Consider the following 18,120-nt stretch of genomic DNA (forward strand, 5'->3'; position numbering starts at 1 on the left):
ATTTATTAATTTATAATAATTTTAAAATATTTAAAAAAATTTATAATATAAATTTATATTAAATTAAATTATTTTATTTAATAAATATAATAATAAAATTAAAACTTTTAAATATTTATAATTATTTTTATTATTTTTATTATTTTTTAATATTAAACGTTTAAAATTATTTAAAAATAATAATAAATTTTTAATAAATTAAATTAAAATTTTTTATAAATTTAAACCGTAGTTATTCCGTTATTTTATTTATTTTTAAAGTTTTAAATTTTTAAAAAAATAATTTTTTATTTTAAAAACGTTTCCTTTAATAACTTTTTTACTTTTACCTTTATTTTAGTGCATTTTATATTAATTAATAACGAAAAGTTTAAGCTTTAAAACGGTTATAATATTATAATTAAACTTATAAAATCCATCGATTTATAAACGTTTTTTTAAACTTTATTTTAAACGTTTCATTTCGTCGAAAAAAACACTTTTAAAAATTTGAAGTTAATTACGTAAGCAGGGGTTAAACCCTAACCCTGGATAACCCTGATAAAAATCAACCCTAACCCTGGTTATGTAACCTCAACCCGAAAAAAAGCGGGGCCCGGGTGGGGGCCAAAAATGGTCATCGAGGAAAATGGTTATCGAGGTACTAAAACCAAGGTCACACAAACCACCTAGTCAGTGCGCCCATACCAAAAAATGGTCATCGAGGTGCCTCGATGACCACAGTATAGTTGTTTGTGGGGCCACGCCGCTTACTTGCAGTATAACAATTTGCCCGTTGTCTCTTCTTACAGTGGAGACGGCGTCGGTCCCGATACGTGGAAGAACTTCAAGGATACTAACAACGTCTACCTCATCCCGAACCCGGAAGCGGACGGAAACTACTACAGCAACCCGTCTGCATTTTTCCAAAGCCGGGGCGATGCTCTCGACGGGGTGTTCACGTGGGAGACCGCCTGGCCCGATACTTCCGACACGCCCGTAAATGTGTCGTCGACCAAGGACCAAGCTGTCAAGTCGGCTGCCGACGCCGCCGGAAAGGCTTATATGATGGGTAAGGCCTACGTACCCGAAGCGCGATTAGTAAAATTAACCGGCCGCAGGTCTCTCCACGCTCCAATATAAGCACTGCTGCTATGGTAGAACAATCGTGAGGAATGTAGTTGTGATCATAGCTGTATTGAGCAAGGTTTTCTAAGAGTTGTAGAGCTATGAAGAATTGCTATATAATGAGCTAACCAGGCTAGCAGCTCCTTGTTCTTGTCCTAACAGCTGCGGCGACGCCTGGTATCGAGCCGACGAAACAAACCCCCCCGAACGAATAAAGCAAATCCTCTCATTGTCTCCCGACCTTACCGAAGTTATTACCTGGGTAAGCGAGCTTTCGACTTAGCAGATACATACCTCCGGACTAATCTCGACTCACTTCAATTCACTAGAATGACGCTGGAGAAAGCCACTACATAGGTCCTTGCTGGGCCGATGGTCTAACCGCCGAAATCCTGCAGTACGGCAACTCGGACACGATCCCCCACGGCGGATGGCAACCCCTCATCGCCTCCTTCATCGACGCTTTCAAAGCCGGGGCTACCTCCGTCGACTCTATGACCCCTCGCTCCGGCAATTTTGCGGGAACCATGTGGTACCGGGGCATCCTGACCACCTGCAACGGGTACGCGCTCCGGGGATCCGGCGCCGCCGTCGACGCGGTGAACTACGCGGTTGTTCTACCGAAGGGTAGTTCGGGTATAGGTATCAGGGTCACGAGCGGAGGCCAGGTGCTCGCTACGCAAGCTGTGAGCGCGGGCTTGAACTACAATTCCATCGTGGGGTTGAAGACCGGGGCCCAGAAGAACGAGCTGGTGGATGGGAGTGGACAGGTCGTCGCGAGCGCCAGTAGTAAGGTGGATGTTTCGGATAGCCCGACGGATGGGTTTTGCAATCATAACTACTACGTCGCTGAGCTGCAGTAAAGAGAATCCAGGGACAGAGGTTGCGACTGCACTTAGTCGGATACTAGGATCGAGGCAATATGTAGATATTTTCATTGTCTTAACGGTTTTACCTAGGAATAAATATACCTAAACTGCAGAAACTGCATCGCTTATAGAACATTGCACGATTCACCTTTACCCCTATTTCTCCCTACACATAAGCATGCAGTTATTTTCCTCAATATTAGCTCTGCGTGGAATATATGATCTGCCTAGCATATATATTTAGCTGGAAATAAATTCCCTAAAATTAGCAGTACACGAAATTAAACACGTTTTCATACTCGGGAACTTATTTTTAATACACGGCATATCTGTGATCAGATCTAGCACTCCTATGACAGTTGCTGTCCTAAATATTACAGGCTCCGAAGAGCCATTCAAACGAGGTCTCGGACACTTATTAATAACGCTCATAGGTCCGTAAAAATTGCTTGATCGTGTTAATTCTCATTCAACCTATCTTCGTTGATCATATGACCATTATGACCACGTGTCTCCCATATCCGCATCCCGTCTCCTTTTCCTACGATACGACATATGCCAAGCGTGTGGATATCATCGTCCAATTCGCGTTCGGCCAATTCCCTGCCACGATCGGTTCGTTTGCGGTCCTATCGCATCGACCAAAAATAGTCGGGGACCAATCGAGGACGATAAAGCACGTATATGGGATAAATCAAACGTGACCATCCTTTATAATATGGTCTGCGGTCGCAAAAGTCGTGGCGGAGCCGGACGCTGCTGTTATACATATAATTGTTTTCCCCGGGATCGCGCTCGGGTTCGACATTTTGCGGCGCCTCTACAAATTGTTACACGTGATTGCGCGAATCACACCGGCCACCTTGTCACTGCTTTTGAGCCGTCTGCTGGTCCTCGTCGTCTAGGTGAGGTTCGTGAGCCGCCGACTTCATTTTCGAGTGGGGCAGAACGTCGAGGCCTTGAGACTTCCTAGACGCCGAGCTGCTGCGTTTACCTTCCTGGCTGCTACGACCTAGCGGGGTATCGCCGAAGGAATTCTGGGCCGTGGGCGTGTTGGCCTGGCTTCCTCCGCGCTGGCCGTGGTAGTGCACGACTTGCGGAGGCGGTTGTCCGTGCTGGCCTAGGAGATGCTGCGGATACGGATCCAAGTCCTTGCTAGAGGTCGAGAAGGTCGAGACCACCGGCTGGTGGTAACCGTTCGTCGAATTGCTCCCCGTCGAGACGTGGCCGGGCTGCGGGGCGTGCACGGTCTGGGGCAGTATGGCGTGCCCGCTGTGTTCGGCCTGCGTCGGAGTGCCTACGTCGTTCGGAGTGGCCGGACCCTCGAGCTGGCCCGTGAGGCTCGTCATGCCGCCCTCGATGTCGCGAAGTAGGCGAACGTATTCTTCGGGCACGAGACCGCTCTCCTGAGTCTTGGGATCTTCCGCCACGAGCCAACCCTGACCGTGCCTATACGATACCCAGATGATCTGACCTTCTACCAGGGGCAGCTCGTTCTCGTTCTCCCTCTCGAAATCGAATAGCGCGACGGCCTTGCCGTGCATTTCCTCGTCTGGCGAGGTGATGGTGAATTGGTAATCCCTCGAATATCTCGACTCGTCGTACGGGCGATATCCCGGGGACGAGGCGGCGCTCGAGGCGTCCGACTCCGACCGATACCCCGTCTCGTTCTCGGCGTAATTCCGCGGCCGCTGATCCGGCGGCGTCTGGTACGCGTTGATGGAATGCCTCGCCTGCTCGGGCGGATACGTCACGAATTCTCCTCCGGGGCCGTTCGCCTCCCCGCCCTGGCTCACGTAGTACCTTTCGCTCCCGTCGCCGCTCGTCCCGACGTAATATCCCCTCTCGACGTCCAAGTTGCTCGTGCTCAATATCGACGACGCGCCGCCGTCCCTCGAACTTCTTGTCTTGTGGTGTCCCGTGACCGCCGACGTCGACTTGTGCTTCCTATGCCGCGAGCTGACCACGGGGCTCTGCAGATCTTCGTCCTCGCTCCAAGGCGGACCGTCGCCGAAGTGGATCGGGGCTAGCTCGCCGCCCTTCCCGAGCCCGCCGTCCGAGGTCCAATCCCAACCCATCTTGCCTTCCCAGGAGGCGGGCGGGTCCGACAGCCGTCTCGTCTCGCTGGCGGGGGTGGTCATGCCGGAGGGCGGTCTCGAGGGCTCCGGCGGGGGGCCATAGTGCATGGGATGCGTGGACGGGTAGGCGAAGTCTCGTACGGTGGTGTAGGAGAGGCTGGAGTGGAAGATGGGAAACAGGAAGGAGGCGGGCCGCGACCGCGACGGGACGGATCCCGTCGAGTATTGCGACAGTCGGTTCTTGGAAGCGTGGGACATCGGTCGAGGTGCGGCTGATCGTCGGGAGGGCGGCGACGTTATCAAGGGAGCTAAGGCGGGATGGTTCGGGTTCGTCGTCGAGGGCGAGGTCGTCGGTGCGGTAGCGTGTTGTTGCGACGGAGCTGCTGGAGGCGAGACGGCTGGCGATGAGTACGATGAAGACATAATTGCGGTCATCGAGGAAGGGAGACCGGAACAGTCTTCGAATGCGTACCCAAGAATATAGAATCTACGCAATGCGTATTACTACGTGCGCCGTCTCTTCGCACAGTCGGCCCGGTGCGGACGGAACAGCACGACAAAGAGACACCTACAGAACGCGATTGCCGCCTAACAAACTCGGCCCGCAAGTTGTTTCGCAATCTGGTGCGATGCTTGGTCGACGGTTCGAAGAAGTCTAATAAGCTGGGATCGAAAATAGTAAGCGTTGTTAGGATCGTATATAATTATATTCCTGAGAAACGATTCCGATCCACGACGGTGCGGCGACGAAGGTTTGCGGACGTTTCCCTCCCCGGAGAGGTTATCTACGTGAGCGGTACCCGAAATACGACGAGGGCGTTCGTATAAGTCGAATCGTATTATAGTTCGTCAAACCAAGTCGTATTCGCGGTGTTGGTGCCTGTGCCTAGGTAGAGCGAGGGCGAAGCGGAACGAAGAAAAAGAATGTCGCGAACTGAAATGTAAGCGCTGGCGCATATAATACTAGATACGTCTAGGTCAGAGAGAGGAGACTCGAGGTAGAGCCGTGTCGAGAGCCTTGGGCTGGCCTGTCGAAGCCTACGAAGAATAAACAGAGGCGCTGGGGTGAACAAAGGATAAAAAAGTGTCGTAATTCCTAAAAGTACAAAAAATCACTTTGTAAAGTTCGGCGGTAGGGTAAGGTTTAGCTAGGTTTTTTAGCGGTAGGTCGCTGCCAGACTACCTAGGTGCTAGGCAGGTGTAAGTTGTTACTACCAAGGTAACGACCGTACTTGTACTGTGGAGATCGGATGGGAAAGTTCGAGTGGGGAATGGAGAACGTCGAACGCAAGAAGTGCTCAGCGTTGCTTGCCTGCTTTGCTCCTGCAGTCCGCAGTGGTTGGGCGAATCCAATTGGCAATTGCGAAAAGGCCGAACTAACAGGATCAATTGGAACATCGAATTTGTATTGTGCAATATTGTACCGGAATACATCCCTACCTAGGTGCCAGGTGCCAGGTGCCTAGTAGGTTAAAGTTTAAGTAGCGGAATTAGCCCAGGACCATACCAAGTGGCTTAGCTTCTAAGGTTCGATGTCACCTATCCGCCGTGACTTAGCACTTGGGTATGTCTCTATCAAGTCCAGATCCTCTCATTGACGATATCTTCAAAATAAGCATAGTATAACTAGCACGTAAAGACTATCGAAATGCGTACGAGCACAATCGCAGACGGAAATCAGCACAAGTCACCGACTTCGACTGGCTAGCCCTAGAAAGGAGCGGCTCCTATCTCATCTAACTGGCTACAGGGAGGCCTAGAATTGGTCGCGATTAAGCGCGCGGGACAGAGATCCTACTGGCCGGTCCTCTTGTTTTAGCGGCTCTTCGCCCTTGGGAACCCTTACGGCGGGCTAGGCGGGGTTTAGCAAATAAGCACTCGGACACTGGAGGTGCGCCGGTGGTACCGGCTGCTTGTCGAGTCTACCAACAGACAAGATGAAGGCTGAGATGAGACAAAGGTAAAATTGAATTTGAGGAAAGTAGGTGTGAGTTTCAAGGAGCCTGGCTCGAGGTCATAGCTTCCGTTGCGTATTACCGAAAGATTTCGAAATATGAATCCATCGGCATATTTCATGTAGGAAATGTGATACTTGCCAACCCAGTCGTGAAGTTATCAAGATGGTGAATGGTCTATAATTAACAATGCTAATATTCCTAACAACTTTACCTTCAACTGTATTCGTTCAGCTTGCAATATAGGTCAGATGGTATAGCAAGTTGCCGAAATGTTATCAGTAATAGACATAATTCAAGTTTAAGGCTGATACTCAAGACTTACTACAGTCACGAGTGATAATGATTCAAGGTCGGGATTCCCCAGAATGAGTTATTTCCGTTGTCAGAGGACCAGGTAATGATATTCAGTATTGTAAACGTAGATACTTACATGATATACTACTTCGTCGTGCTTACTTAGCGCTCACATCGTGCAGCACCACCACATTCAATCCTGCGGATATGATTGACGAATCCGACGATGAGCCCGAAGAACTATGCATCTAGTCGATGGTGAAACAAGTCGGCATCGTTGATTCGCGCTGCACACGTGACCCCTAGCCGATGCTTCAGTCCGTCATCGCTAATTCACCACATGCATAGGAGTTGCGAGCACAAAAGAGCGGTCTGATAGCTGGTACCGCAATAGCGATATACGAGGCTTACGAAGAGTTCTTGTCTTTGTTCGAAAGCAAGAGTAGGTACGATGTATGGCTAATAAGCTGCAAACGCCTACCCAAGTATAACGATTATTGTAATTGAGAGCTACTATAGTGTAGACCTTTTTTTTTCTTTTCCATCCAAATCTAACTGTACGAAGTCGCCTTGTCCTTGTAGGACAAATACACTAGATGGTACTATGTAGTCTCCGCGATGGGAGGTTGAAAACTCACCTAGTGTTACGCATGTGAGCCGGACCGGAATGGCAGCTGGTTGGATCGGATGTTGCATCGAACGGGAGGACAAGTTGGAGTAAGTATAATCTAGCCTGCGTAAGGGGGGAAGGCTCGGAGTGTACGTGTGCAGAAGATGTTTCTATTTCTGGACATATCAATTTCGACCGCCTTACTTGCTCTGCATGTCGGGCGCCGACGTACAAACCGGATACGTCGTGACCGCTCCATTGGATAGAATTTCTCCCCGGAGTGTCACTCTGTCGCCTGTTTCACATTTTCTGCTCCTGCCTTGCTTCCATTGCCCAATCTGTGAAGCTAACCGAAGGTAGTGGCAAGATTACCATAGCAGATCAATCGGTGTAGTTGTACGTATTTATACAAATAATGTTCTGCATCAAGTTTTATTCAGTGGGATTATGTAAGGGAGCTCCCTGCACGCGGTACCTAGCCGATTCAAGCCGGAGCGGATTAATTCTAAGCCGCCGCATATGGAGATCGTAAATCCTTGTCCGTCGATAGCCTCGGTCAACTTCAACATTTTCAACGTGCATCATTCTAGACAATACGACAATTGCACGACGCTTCACGTTTCCCATATAAAAGGTAAGTCAGTTTATCGGATTTTTTTTGTTTTTTTTTGTTTTCATTTGACCTATAAGAATTTCCTAAATGATGAAAGTTATTATTGGAGCTGTCTGATCCTTCCCATGGTGACACCTAACATTACCTTACGCAACATTATCTGAATTTGGAGATACTCGTTCGTTCTACTCAATCTACGCTTGCCCTTGCTTGGAGACACGCATTGACGTAGCATAGTTCTGAAGCTTATTCGCTGTCTCAATTTGCGACGAGCATGCGCCAACCTTCGTCGATATCCACGTTGCTCATGCGATTGAGCTAAACAGCATCCAGATAAACGAGATGGAAGTTGCAAACGGAACCCCTGACCCTGCCGCCCCGGCGGCGAACGGCGAACGAGAAGATCCGGGAGGCTTCAAGCTAAAGTTTTGCACCGTCTGTGCCAGCAATCAGAACAGGTATTTACCCCTCCGATCCGATCCCCCCTTCTTATAGCAGACGAGCTTACGCGACCAAGGTCGATGGAGGCGCATCTACGGTTGTCCCAGGCTCATTATCCCGTCATCTCTTTTGGTACGGGATCTCTCGTCCGGCTGCCCGGGCCTTCGATAACTCAGCCGAACGTATATCAGTTTAATAAGGTATCGTACGATGCGATGTACAAGGAGCTTCACGAGAAGGATCCTAGGTTGTATACGGCGAACGGCCTGCTGAACATGCTGGGAAGGAATAGGCAGGTGAAGTGGGGACCGGAAAGATGGCAGGATTGGCAGATAGGAATTCCCAGAACCGATCACACCACGGACCGCGGAAGCGAAGGTACGGAAGGTGGCGTGGTTGACGTCGTCTTTACCTGCGAAGAGAGATGCTGGGACGCCGTCATTGATGATCTGCTAAACCGGGGGTCCCCGTTGAACCGTCCTGTTCACGTCATCAATGTCGACATCAAAGATAACCACGAAGAAGCCTCGATCGGCGGGCGAGGCATTCTCGACCTCGCAGACTCGTTGAACAACGCCGCCAAGGAGGAACGAGAGAGCATGGGGGCCGCTGCGTTCGACATGGGAAGCGCCGCCAGCAGGGCCACTTTTGACGAACGTGTGCCGGAGATCATCGGGGAGTGGCAGGAGAGGTGGCCGAATTTGCCGGCGACGTGGACGCTGGCTTGGTTTTGATACGCGTTTGCGGATTTTTTCTTTATCGATGATACCCCGGGATATTTTCCGTTGCTGGCTTGGTCGCTGCCTGGCCGAAGAATGATAATTACGAATATTTGACATGACGTGGCAAGTTGTGACGAGGAACTTTATGCTGATGATCTTTCCGACACCTTGTGTATTTTCTTGATTAGGAGCGAGGGTATTCCGTCTTGGTGTCGGCGCTACCCAATTTTTGACTGCGGACAAAGCTTCGCCTCGGTAAATCCAGAAACATAGGAATAGTCACGGTATGAGAAAGCAGCTTGAGATGTGGACTTGGTAAGTTGTTTTCAGTTGAAATATGATGTTAGTAGAGCAAGGGGCTTTAGCTCATAAGGTAACAAATGCCATTCAAACTCATTGGAAATGAAACAGTTGTAGCCTTTCTAAGTAAATAATCCCTCAGCCGCTTCCATATACATGTAATTCTTTAAAGTCATAGCAAGGTTTCCATGATTTGCTCATTATTTTCTCGACAACCTTTTGAAGGGAATGTCTTGTTTGCGGTGATGTCGCGGACGACTTGGTCCGCGGAAAATCAAATGAAATATCATGTAGTTACGTGATAATTTTCCCGAGTACATCCACTAGCAACACGTTCAACGATAGGGATACTCAGCAGATCATGCTGACCGAGATAGTTGTGTTAGGTACAGGACCTGTTCAACATCCGATGCCTAAACTTTGATGCAGCAGACTTTGGGTATAAATATTGCGAGGTGAAATATCCAAGGGAGCAACTTGAACAAATACCTAAGATTCCACTTTCTTCGCATATAGTCGCCTTTGAGACATTGTATTCCTGTGATTTGTCGTCATCGTTGTTCATCAATCGAGTGGTTCAGTACCTCTTTCGCTCTTGTCGACATCTTTCCCTCAGTGTTTGAATTAGAACAAAATAACATCCTTATCTGGTTCTTAGAATTCCGACTCTACCTATCTATATCACTACTACATTTCGTCAGTCTGTCGTGAAGCTAGCTGTGTCCGGGCAACTCCTAATGTAATGGATTACCATATTAATTCGATAATGGTCGTCCAGATAGCGACAACGGGGTGCCTCGTTTCCATGTGAAAATTTCTTGCAACATGTAGTCTTCTGACGCTTCCGCAGAGGTGACGTGGAACGAGATGATTTTATCCTTGTGAATTTCATGTGTTCATACCGATCTCAGCTGCCAGTTGAGGTGTTTCTCGCCATCAACGAACTTTCTGACATGAAACTACCTAGGTAACCAAGCTCGACATGATGACGAATCCCAGGGGAATTCTCACTCGAATGAAATGTATCTACAGCTTTTCTGACATTGATAATGCATCATAAGTTAAGAGTATCTCATGGGCTGTCGGTGATTGTAAGACGACCTACATTAAAACGTCGTCTGCGAAGTAGCTAGGACGATAATATCAAGAAATGACATTAGTTATATAGAACACCACAGACTACCCATTCTCCAATACGAGCGGAAACAGTATCGGTTTATAACTAGTAAGGCTTTCTTATCAAACTGGCAAAGTTTATAGAGTGAGGCCGTCAACGTAGCCGGAAGTCGCTCCTTAACGCCGATTCACGCACGGTACAAGCTATTCTGTGGAGTTACGCTATATGTGATGATTATGACGATAAAAACAGACGGGCTAAAACTTGAATTTTCTATGCCGCCATGGTGACGACCTCCGAGTCATTGAATTACAATCGTTCATTGTATTGATTTTGAGTCAAAATCTTCGACGGGCAGCTTAGGGTTACCCCTTTTACTCGATAGGACTTCTTGATACGGTCACCACCGAAGCGCGCGCGACGAGATTCGCTTGAACTCTACGACCAACCGTCACTAACACGCGACCAATCACAAGTCGAATTGAGCTCCCAGCTCGAAGCTAATCTACTTAGCTAAACGATATTGCGCAACGTATTCGATCGAATAGTCGTCAATTCCCATCAGTTCCCCGTCTTTTTTCCTTTCCTTGCCGATGGGGAGATCTGACCGTCGCCGGGATAGGACGAGATAGGGAATTTTGGTCGTAGATCGTTTTTGATCTCGATTCTCCCATCCCGCCGGCGGGTGGTCGAGACTTATGATGCCCCCCGTCCGACGATCTTTTTTCTCTTCTCCCTCTTTTCTGATGAGAAAATGACAACGGCCGCGTGCCTTGCACAATACCCTGTACGGCTCCGTGTGCCTATGTGCTTCTAGAATGCAGATAATAATTGCTACATTTTCACGGGTGATTCCGTACCAGCTGCGTGCTAGCCGGTTCTAGTTAGAAACCAGTTGGAAAACTGGGGCGAAGAATTAGATGTGGATGGCGCAGCATATTTTTAATCTTAAAAATATCCATCCCTATTTTGGTTGACGATGTACTACGTATGCTTTGCTCAGGAGCAAGTATACTAGGTATCCCTGCGATCGCATAAAAGGAATACACTTTGCACACCACAGGCCTTGCTGCACCATCGACGCGAGCAGATCCAAGAAAAGCTTATTTTGCTCATTATGTATGTATAGTTACTGCATGAGGCGAAAACTATCAGATGCACATCTTTCATGATTTCAACATTTTTCATCATGCATCGTCTCTACGATTCATTTCGAATATGGGACTCTTGCATCGTACCTACATGTAAGCCTAGAACTTTGCATCCTTGATTGGATCCTTGGGACGTCGAACTATTGGAAAATGTCAAAGGATGTAATATTTAATACATACAAAGTTAGGTACGTCAAGCATACTGCAATTTACGTTATGCAGGTAAGTACATGGTGTACGCGGCGTATGTACAGTACATAGTAATTTCATAATGGGCGGAGATAAATGGGAGACCGCTCACTGAACCCATTTCCGGTGTTCGTCGCGACTGCTAAAGGTGGTTTTAGTCACGGTCAGCACAGTCAAAAACCGTCTAGTCAGGCACGATCCCGGTCAAAATGCCCTGAATAAGTCGCTGCCCCTTTTCCCGATTGGTCAGAAACCCCTGCCGACCCCCTGTTTCCACCCCGTCTCCCCCGTCTTGCTTCAACCACCTTTGAGGTAAAGAGGTTTCATTCATGCTTCCGCTATTTTTTTTTTAGGATGTTCGATAATACCGTTACTTGTAAATTCTCACACAAACTTCCAAGGTTATCTTCCCCGGGGCATTGCTGTACATGCTGTACATGGTATACATGACTCAGGTCTCATGTGTTGTAACTTGCCTCCGTACCTGCAGAAATCCTCCTCGCAACCTGCAGCTCGCAGCTTGGAATGATCGAATTTGAGACGCCACCAGCCACAAGCAACCCTGGAACATACGTTCTTTCCACTCCCCCAAGAGTTTGAAGTTGGAAGTCTGTCGACGGACTTTACTTCTTTTTTTTCTTTACCCGGTCTCCTCACCTCGAGAGCCTCATCATCCCTTGCCTCGATTCTTAGTTTCTTTTCTATCTCGTTCGCGCAATCTGTAGCGCGTGGCTACAGTTGCAATTCCGACCCAAGACTTCTGTGCCACGATTGTACCGCGTTCGTAGTAACCTATTCCTGCCGGTCGTACCAGACTTTCGTTTCTGCTGCTGCAAGACAAAAATCGCTTTACCTTATCAAATTGTTATCACGCGCCCTCATCTTCCCCCTCGGCGGCTTACCGTTGCTTTTCGGATGGGAAAGGGGTAGCGATTTGGTCAAATATCGCAGAGCAACAGTCGAGAGAAAGAAGAGCCAGGACCGGCTTTCGATTCGGGTTAGGAATCAAGGGGGAGCTAGCTGCAGCTGCGTTAGATCGGATTTGACAGCGCTAGGCTGGGCTAGGTTTGAGACTTCTACCGCCGCCTCGATTCCCATTCCCATTCCCATTCCTCCTTTCTCACGTGGCGCGCGCGTTTCTCCTCTCCGCCTTTCTTTGTTGTTTGCCTTAGCCCCGAAGACGACCAACCTCGCGCTCGCATACCAGACATTGATGTTGACCATGAATACTCGAAATGCGCCGCTCTCACCTGTCTCTGTAGGCGCTGGCAGCGAGTGGTCCGGAATGTCCAAGTACCAAAACGTCGACAGCGACGGACCCTATCCCAACAATCGAGGCCCCGTCTCCCCCCCAGACTCGAACGGTTCCAGCGGGAACATGAACGGATTCCCTCCCGGCCCGAGGAGCGTCGGCGGCCCGTCGCCGCCGCCTTCTGTCGGACGTTCTAGCGCCTACGCGGGAAGCGAGAGCGGGAGAAGCCTCCGCGAAGAAGGCACCGAAGCGATCTTGGGAGAGCATTACGTCGCCCTCAAGCGATACTTATCTTCGACTTCCAAGGATGGCAGGGCGAACCCGCCCCCTAACAAGGCGAGGGACAAGCTGTTGCGCCTGTCGTCGGTTCAGTTTCTGGAGTTGTCGACCGACGTCTTCGACGAATTGATGCGGCGTCAAGCCTATAGTCGGAGGCCGCCCAACGCACCTCCCAACGTCGGTCCGCCGACTTACCTATTGCCCGAAGACACGTTCCACCCGAAGCGTAACCAAGCACGTCAGAAACTTTCGACCCTCGGCTCGCCTAGGTTTAGAGACCTCGCGACGGACGTGTTCTGCGAATTGGAAAGGCGCATACCTAAGTTCATAGCCGGAGATATTCCTCGGATGAGCACCCCGGGGATGCCTTCGAGCCGAGCGGGCACGCCGATGGGTATGCGAGGGCCGAACGGTATGAGGCGACCGTCGGACGCGAGCTCTATCCGCTCGGCGGCTCCGAGGGTTGTCGGCGACTATCCCGTGCCTCCGTCGCCCGGTCTTCCCAACGGCAACTATGACCGGCCTCTGGCGAAGCAGTTCCAGAGCAATACGATAGTACCTAACAAGAGTACGATGGTCGAAGAAGACGACGACCTGAATGGGTCGAACGACGAGAGCGATTTTAGGTCACGCAACCGAGAGAGCAAGAGAAGCGTCGGAACGAGCGGCGGCTTATCTGAGGTAAGTTTAAAGAACGTCGCCGGCGGTTGCCGAGAGCGGCGTGAATATTCGCTTACGATTCCTAGGTGGACAAGAAACTCATAGACGATTATCAAATTCAAGTACGAGAGCTGCGGGATAAGATAGACGGCATGGAGGATCAGCTAAAGAAGAAAGACGACGAGCTGGCCCAGTTGATGGACGGCGAGCGATCTCGCACGACGGCCTCGAATGTGGAAAAGCAGCAATGGGACGACTTACGAATGGGGCTCGAGAACAAGCTGGCCGAGGCGCAGGATCTCAACGAGTCCTTGCGAGAAGAGCTCGACAGGGTGAGGGACGATAACGCCATGGAGACGCGGAAATTGAGGGAAGAGCTCGAAGAAGCCCAGCAAAGCATCGGCAATAGGGGCGTCGGGGGAGATTCCGAGGTCGCGAAGGAGAACGAGGAACTGCGTAAGGCGCTCCAAGAGCAGCAGCAAGTGACGGAGAGCGTGCGTCTGGAAGCCCGCCAATTCCTGGAAGAGATGAAGATACTCTCGCAGCAGCACAGCCCGTCTTGGGAAAGGCAGGCCGAGCTGGAGAAGACCGTTGAGCGGCTTGAGCAGGAGGTCCGAGATTGGCGGAACCGCTACGCCCGCACCAAGACTCAGCTCCGCAGCATGCGCGCCTCGTCGATGGGACTCGCGATCGACCAGGACGCCGGCAAGTACGTGCGAGAGAGGGGCTTCACGGAAGAAGACGGTCTGGTCAAGGACGTTCACGTCACCAAGTTCCAGATCGCCATCGACGAATTATTGCAGAGAGCCCGGACCGACGAGCCGGACAAGGTGATCGACTCTATGAAGGCGGTGATTGTCGGTGTCCGACGCATCACCAAAGACATCGACGAATCTCAGCCGAACGACGGAGAACAGATCCAGCAGCAGCAAAAACTCAAGAGCCGCGTATCCGCCACCGCGAACAACTTAATTACCGCGTCCAAGAACTTCGCCTCCGGAGCCGGTATTTCCCCCGTCTCTCTGCTCGACGCGGCCGCCTCTCACCTGGTCGCCGCTCTGGTGGAGCTGCTACGGACCGTCAAAATACGCGCCACGCCCGCCGGCGAGTTGGAGGATGACGACGACGGCACGGTGACGCCGGTAGACTCGACCGGGTTCTTCTCGAATCGCACCACCACCACAACGCAGCAGGAGGAAGCGTACATGAAACCTCAGGATTCTCCCCTCGTGCCGCCCCCTCCCTTTCAAGGTCTCCGTGCCGGAATACGCGACAGCGCCAACTCTTCCGCTTATAGCCCCGTCAGCTCGCCGAGAGAATCCGGCGAGCGGTATAACGGCGGCGTGAACGGCATGACTTTCATGGGTATAAATAAGAACAATTCCCCTAACGGCCTGGGGCGGCAGGATGCCAAGAACGAAGACCTCAAGATATATCTCGAAGATCAGACCGAGATCATGGTCCAGACCATCCAGGGATTGGTCGGTTCCATCCGCGGCGACGCGCCTATCCAGCAGATCAACGACGAGATCACGTCGATCGCCGACGTCGTCGGCAAAGTCGTCGGGCAGACCGAGGCATACGGCAACGGCAGCGACATGACGGATCGGTTATCGGCCTGCCGTCAACGCTTGCTCGAAGCCGGCGAGCAGGGTAAAGATCTAGCGGCTCGCGGCCTCGGAGAGAGCGACCGGGAATGGCGCATGTGGACACAGACGCTACCGCCCATCGCTTTCGAGATCGTGCGCGAGACCAAAGACCTGGTCCAGCGGATCGACCGTCTGGTCATGTCGCCGACCGCGGACGATTTCTCCTAGAAGGGGTGTACGAAGCGAATGAGGTTCATGCCGACACCGTTACGTCTCGTTTAAATTTCGAAGCCGACTTCGAACTTGTCATTTTACCTTCCGTGCTCTTTATTATTATTATTTGCGTCAGGTCTCGATCAGATACCCCGTGGGCTTCTTGCTTTGATGGATTGTACGGAGCCGTACCATAGTCGGCTCGATCTGTACCTAACTTAAAACCTATCTTTCTTACGGATGAATTGAGTCGATGCGACGGCACATTCCACCGACATACATACATACGTACCAACCTATCTAACCTAGCATTGATCGATTATCGCGGCCGGATTGTCCGGTTCGCTGGGAATATCGATCAGGTTATGGCAGAATGGGAATCGATTTCTTTCTATCTTTTATTATTACCATTATTATGTTGGCGTCTTGCGTACTACGACATATAGACGGGCAACAGAGCATCGGCGGGATGGAAAAGATTACAGCGGGCGACTCTTGCATGCAAGATGGCTTTACGGATCCCGGGTCCTTTTTTTGAAACGAGCCCGGAGAGGCGCTTCTGTCTCGGGGCCGCGGCATGAGTGACGGGGGGTAATGTCCTGCGAGGAGGTGACGATTACGGACGAGAACGAAGCCGGCGATTACTGTAAATTACACATCTTACACTGCTAGAGGGACTTGGTCGGACGTCGGGTTAATTGACTATGTATAAAGTCAAGTTTTCGCTTTCGAAAACTGTGTATTTGGATATAATGTCTTGAGTGATTTTGAGAGATGGCGAGACGAAATTAGCCGCAGCTATCGGGTATACAGCTCGTCCATATGCTCTATTTTCTGTCTTTCTATGCTTCTTGCCGTTGCCTGCTCGCTAATTGAACAGTAGGATATTAGACCTTCGAACTAAGCGGCATACCCCGCGAGTCGTTATATTGTCGGGGTGATCAGCTAATCAGTCATTGTAGGTACTTATTCCTCGACGCCGCCGTGTTTTGCAGGGACAGATGGTTTGCGGGACCGTCCCGGCATTAGCGGATGAGGCGCTCTCCATTCTCTGCCCGGCCGTTCTCCTACGTTAGAACCCGTGGCTGTTTGGGGTGGCCGAGCTCCAGGTTCGGTGTTGCGACGTCCTCTAGCAGACAGGGCTGCCGTGAGAGATGACGGGGGAGGTTTCGTTGCTGACGGTACTCGGAGTGAAGGGGAAGGAGGTTCGGTATGGCGCTGGAGATCTGATGTATCCTTAGCCGCACTCTGAATACCCCGGGCACTCCGAGCAGATTCCTCTAGTCCCGGATTTTCCCATCCTCGGATCAGCGGTGGTGGTAGTGGTTCGAAGTATGTTGCTTCGTCACTCTGGAGCGCCTCTGACACCGACGCTGAAGCCGTCATACTTCTTTTACGACGCTGCTGTCCAAGATCGTGTTCACGTTGCGCGAGCCCGTCGTGTAGAAGAGGAACTATCTCCGCCCACCGCGCGCGACATTCTTCGGCGCTCTTCTTCGTCCAGATAAACTTCGAGACATCACCCCAATGACTTACGCCATGCCGTGCTACCGCTTGCTTCAGAATGTTATCTTCGATCTCGGACCAGTGAGACGACGTCTTAGGGACAGGATCTGAACTTAGAGGAGAGTGTCCAGGCATATTGAGAGACGTTATCCCCTATTTCAAACGAGATTTTAAGTGTCGGGTGGATAAATGAACGAATACCTGGGTAGATGATCTTTCGACAAAAGATGCCAATGAGGTGATCGAAAAAGATATCCTCAAAGTGTTTCCAGCTTCCTGGGATGGACCCCTCAAAATTAAGCTTTGGATAAAAGGGGACGTGAGGGATATGATGTCAAAGTGGTGCGGAGGTAAGTTTCAAGATCGCATGAGCAAATAGAGGTAGTTTCAAGATCTGACTATGTAGAAGTTTAAATCCCACGTGGTTAATCTTTACGCGCATATGTTGAATATACCTAAGGGGACATAGCATCCGTCTATAGAGTTCATTCCTGAGTTTGAAGGCCGTCCCTGCAACAACCGCAATCGTGCCGTGGTACTGGTCCATACCCAAGTTAGTCATCGATTTATGGTCTTCATCATTCTAAAATTAATCTCAAGTCGCTCGGGAGCGATGGACAATGTATTCGTCGGTCTTTATTAAGGTCACGGCATGATAGTTTATTAACACTTAATTACTTGCTCGGTGAGCCTTGGAGTATCATGAAGGTCATTGTGTATCCCCTCACTTTTCTTCCCATAACTTCTTTGTTGGTAAGTATATTCCCTGAGAGTACGCGCGGCACTTTGTCAATTTATAACCCTTCCCGGTTATTTATCCCGACCAACAGTGTATAGTAGATGATAAGTTTAATTAGACTTATTATATCTATGAATATAAGGGAGGCATTGAAATGGAGTTCATAATCCACCTCTCACGTAGAGAGAATGACGAAGTTCACTGATGTCGTTGCTTGTTGGATTTTCAGCAATTATCAATTGTGCTCATTTACTTCTAAGGTTGGTTGAATATATATGTTCCTAGTAGGCAATTTATTAAGTACCTGATATTTTAATCTTATAATCGTAGCTCTTGGGATTCTAGCATTTCAGAATGTTGTGATTATACTGTTGTTGGTTCCGTGTCCTCCCCATCTCGAATCCGACAACAAGTCGGATATAAAATAGTAGAA

The 18,120-nt window shown here is 49.8% G+C and overlaps 5 protein-coding genes across 5 annotated transcripts; 3 read left to right on the top strand and 2 right to left on the bottom strand.

Moving 5' to 3' along the window:
* Nucleotides 1-612: 612 nt before the first annotated feature.
* F4807DRAFT_464452 (glycoside hydrolase) lies at nucleotides 613-1,970 on the top strand (the record flags this gene model as incomplete). The annotated part of the gene is made up of 5 exons (XM_048002123.1): nucleotides 613-671; nucleotides 729-1,051; nucleotides 1,101-1,147; nucleotides 1,205-1,369; nucleotides 1,437-1,970. 5 exons carry the CDS (start codon nucleotides 613-615, stop codon nucleotides 1,968-1,970), a joined length of 1,128 nt encoding a protein of 375 aa, XP_047850093.1.
* A 655-nt stretch (nucleotides 1,971-2,625) lies between these two features.
* Nucleotides 2,626-4,867, bottom strand: F4807DRAFT_274796 (uncharacterized protein). Its single transcript, XM_047994622.1, has 2 exons — nucleotides 4,627-4,867; nucleotides 2,626-4,437 (listed from the first exon to the last, which is right to left on the bottom strand). The coding sequence occupies exon 2, from the start codon at nucleotides 4,310-4,312 to the stop codon at nucleotides 2,843-2,845; it is 1,470 nt and encodes a 489-aa protein (XP_047850094.1). The 5' UTR covers nucleotides 4,313-4,437; nucleotides 4,627-4,867; the 3' UTR covers nucleotides 2,626-2,842.
* A 2,389-nt stretch (nucleotides 4,868-7,256) lies between these two features.
* F4807DRAFT_442201 (RNA polymerase II subunit A C-terminal domain phosphatase SSU72) lies at nucleotides 7,257-9,262 on the top strand. The gene is made up of 2 exons (XM_047999457.1): nucleotides 7,257-7,987; nucleotides 8,047-9,262. Exons 1-2 carry the CDS (start codon nucleotides 7,872-7,874, stop codon nucleotides 8,702-8,704), a joined length of 774 nt encoding a protein of 257 aa, XP_047850095.1. The 5' UTR covers nucleotides 7,257-7,871; the 3' UTR covers nucleotides 8,705-9,262.
* Nucleotides 9,263-12,325: 3,063 nt separating this feature from the next.
* On the top strand, nucleotides 12,326-15,470 carry F4807DRAFT_274843 (uncharacterized protein). The gene is made up of 2 exons (XM_047994623.1): nucleotides 12,326-13,661; nucleotides 13,727-15,470. Exons 1-2 carry the CDS (start codon nucleotides 12,663-12,665, stop codon nucleotides 15,455-15,457), a joined length of 2,730 nt encoding a protein of 909 aa, XP_047850096.1. The 5' UTR covers nucleotides 12,326-12,662; the 3' UTR covers nucleotides 15,458-15,470.
* An 862-nt stretch (nucleotides 15,471-16,332) lies between these two features.
* Nucleotides 16,333-17,788, bottom strand: F4807DRAFT_442206 (uncharacterized protein). The gene is made up of 2 exons (XM_047999458.1): nucleotides 17,358-17,788; nucleotides 16,333-17,298 (listed from the first exon to the last, which is right to left on the bottom strand). Exon 2 carries the CDS (start codon nucleotides 17,081-17,083, stop codon nucleotides 16,409-16,411), a length of 675 nt encoding a protein of 224 aa, XP_047850097.1. The 5' UTR covers nucleotides 17,084-17,298; nucleotides 17,358-17,788; the 3' UTR covers nucleotides 16,333-16,408.
* Nucleotides 17,789-18,120: the final 332 nt, after the last annotated feature.

This window comes from Annulohypoxylon truncatum (assembly GCF_022578515.1).
Source record: "Annulohypoxylon truncatum strain CBS 140777 unplaced genomic scaffold F4807scaffold_41, whole genome shotgun sequence".
Classification (NCBI taxonomy): Eukaryota; Fungi; Ascomycota; class Sordariomycetes; order Xylariales; family Hypoxylaceae; genus Annulohypoxylon; species Annulohypoxylon truncatum.

Bases quoted from the DNA above. Each gene is read 5' to 3' on its own strand.
- F4807DRAFT_274796 (XM_047994622.1), bottom strand. From the start codon at position 4,312: ATGTCCCACGCTTCCAAGAACCGACTGTCGCAATACTCGACGGGATCC.
- F4807DRAFT_274843 (XM_047994623.1), top strand. From the start codon at position 12,663: ATGTTGACCATGAATACTCGAAATGCGCCGCTCTCACCTGTCTCTGTA. The intron at 13,662-13,726 runs GTAAGTTTAAAG...TACGATTCCTAG, and splicing joins CGAGCGGCGGCTTATCTGAG to GTGGACAAGAAACTCATAGA.
- F4807DRAFT_442206 (XM_047999458.1), bottom strand. From the start codon at position 17,083: ATGCCTGGACACTCTCCTCTAAGTTCAGATCCTGTCCCTAAGACGTCG.
- F4807DRAFT_442201 (XM_047999457.1), top strand. From the start codon at position 7,872: ATGGAAGTTGCAAACGGAACCCCTGACCCTGCCGCCCCGGCGGCGAAC. The intron at 7,988-8,046 runs GTATTTACCCCT...TACGCGACCAAG, and splicing joins TGTGCCAGCAATCAGAACAG to GTCGATGGAGGCGCATCTAC.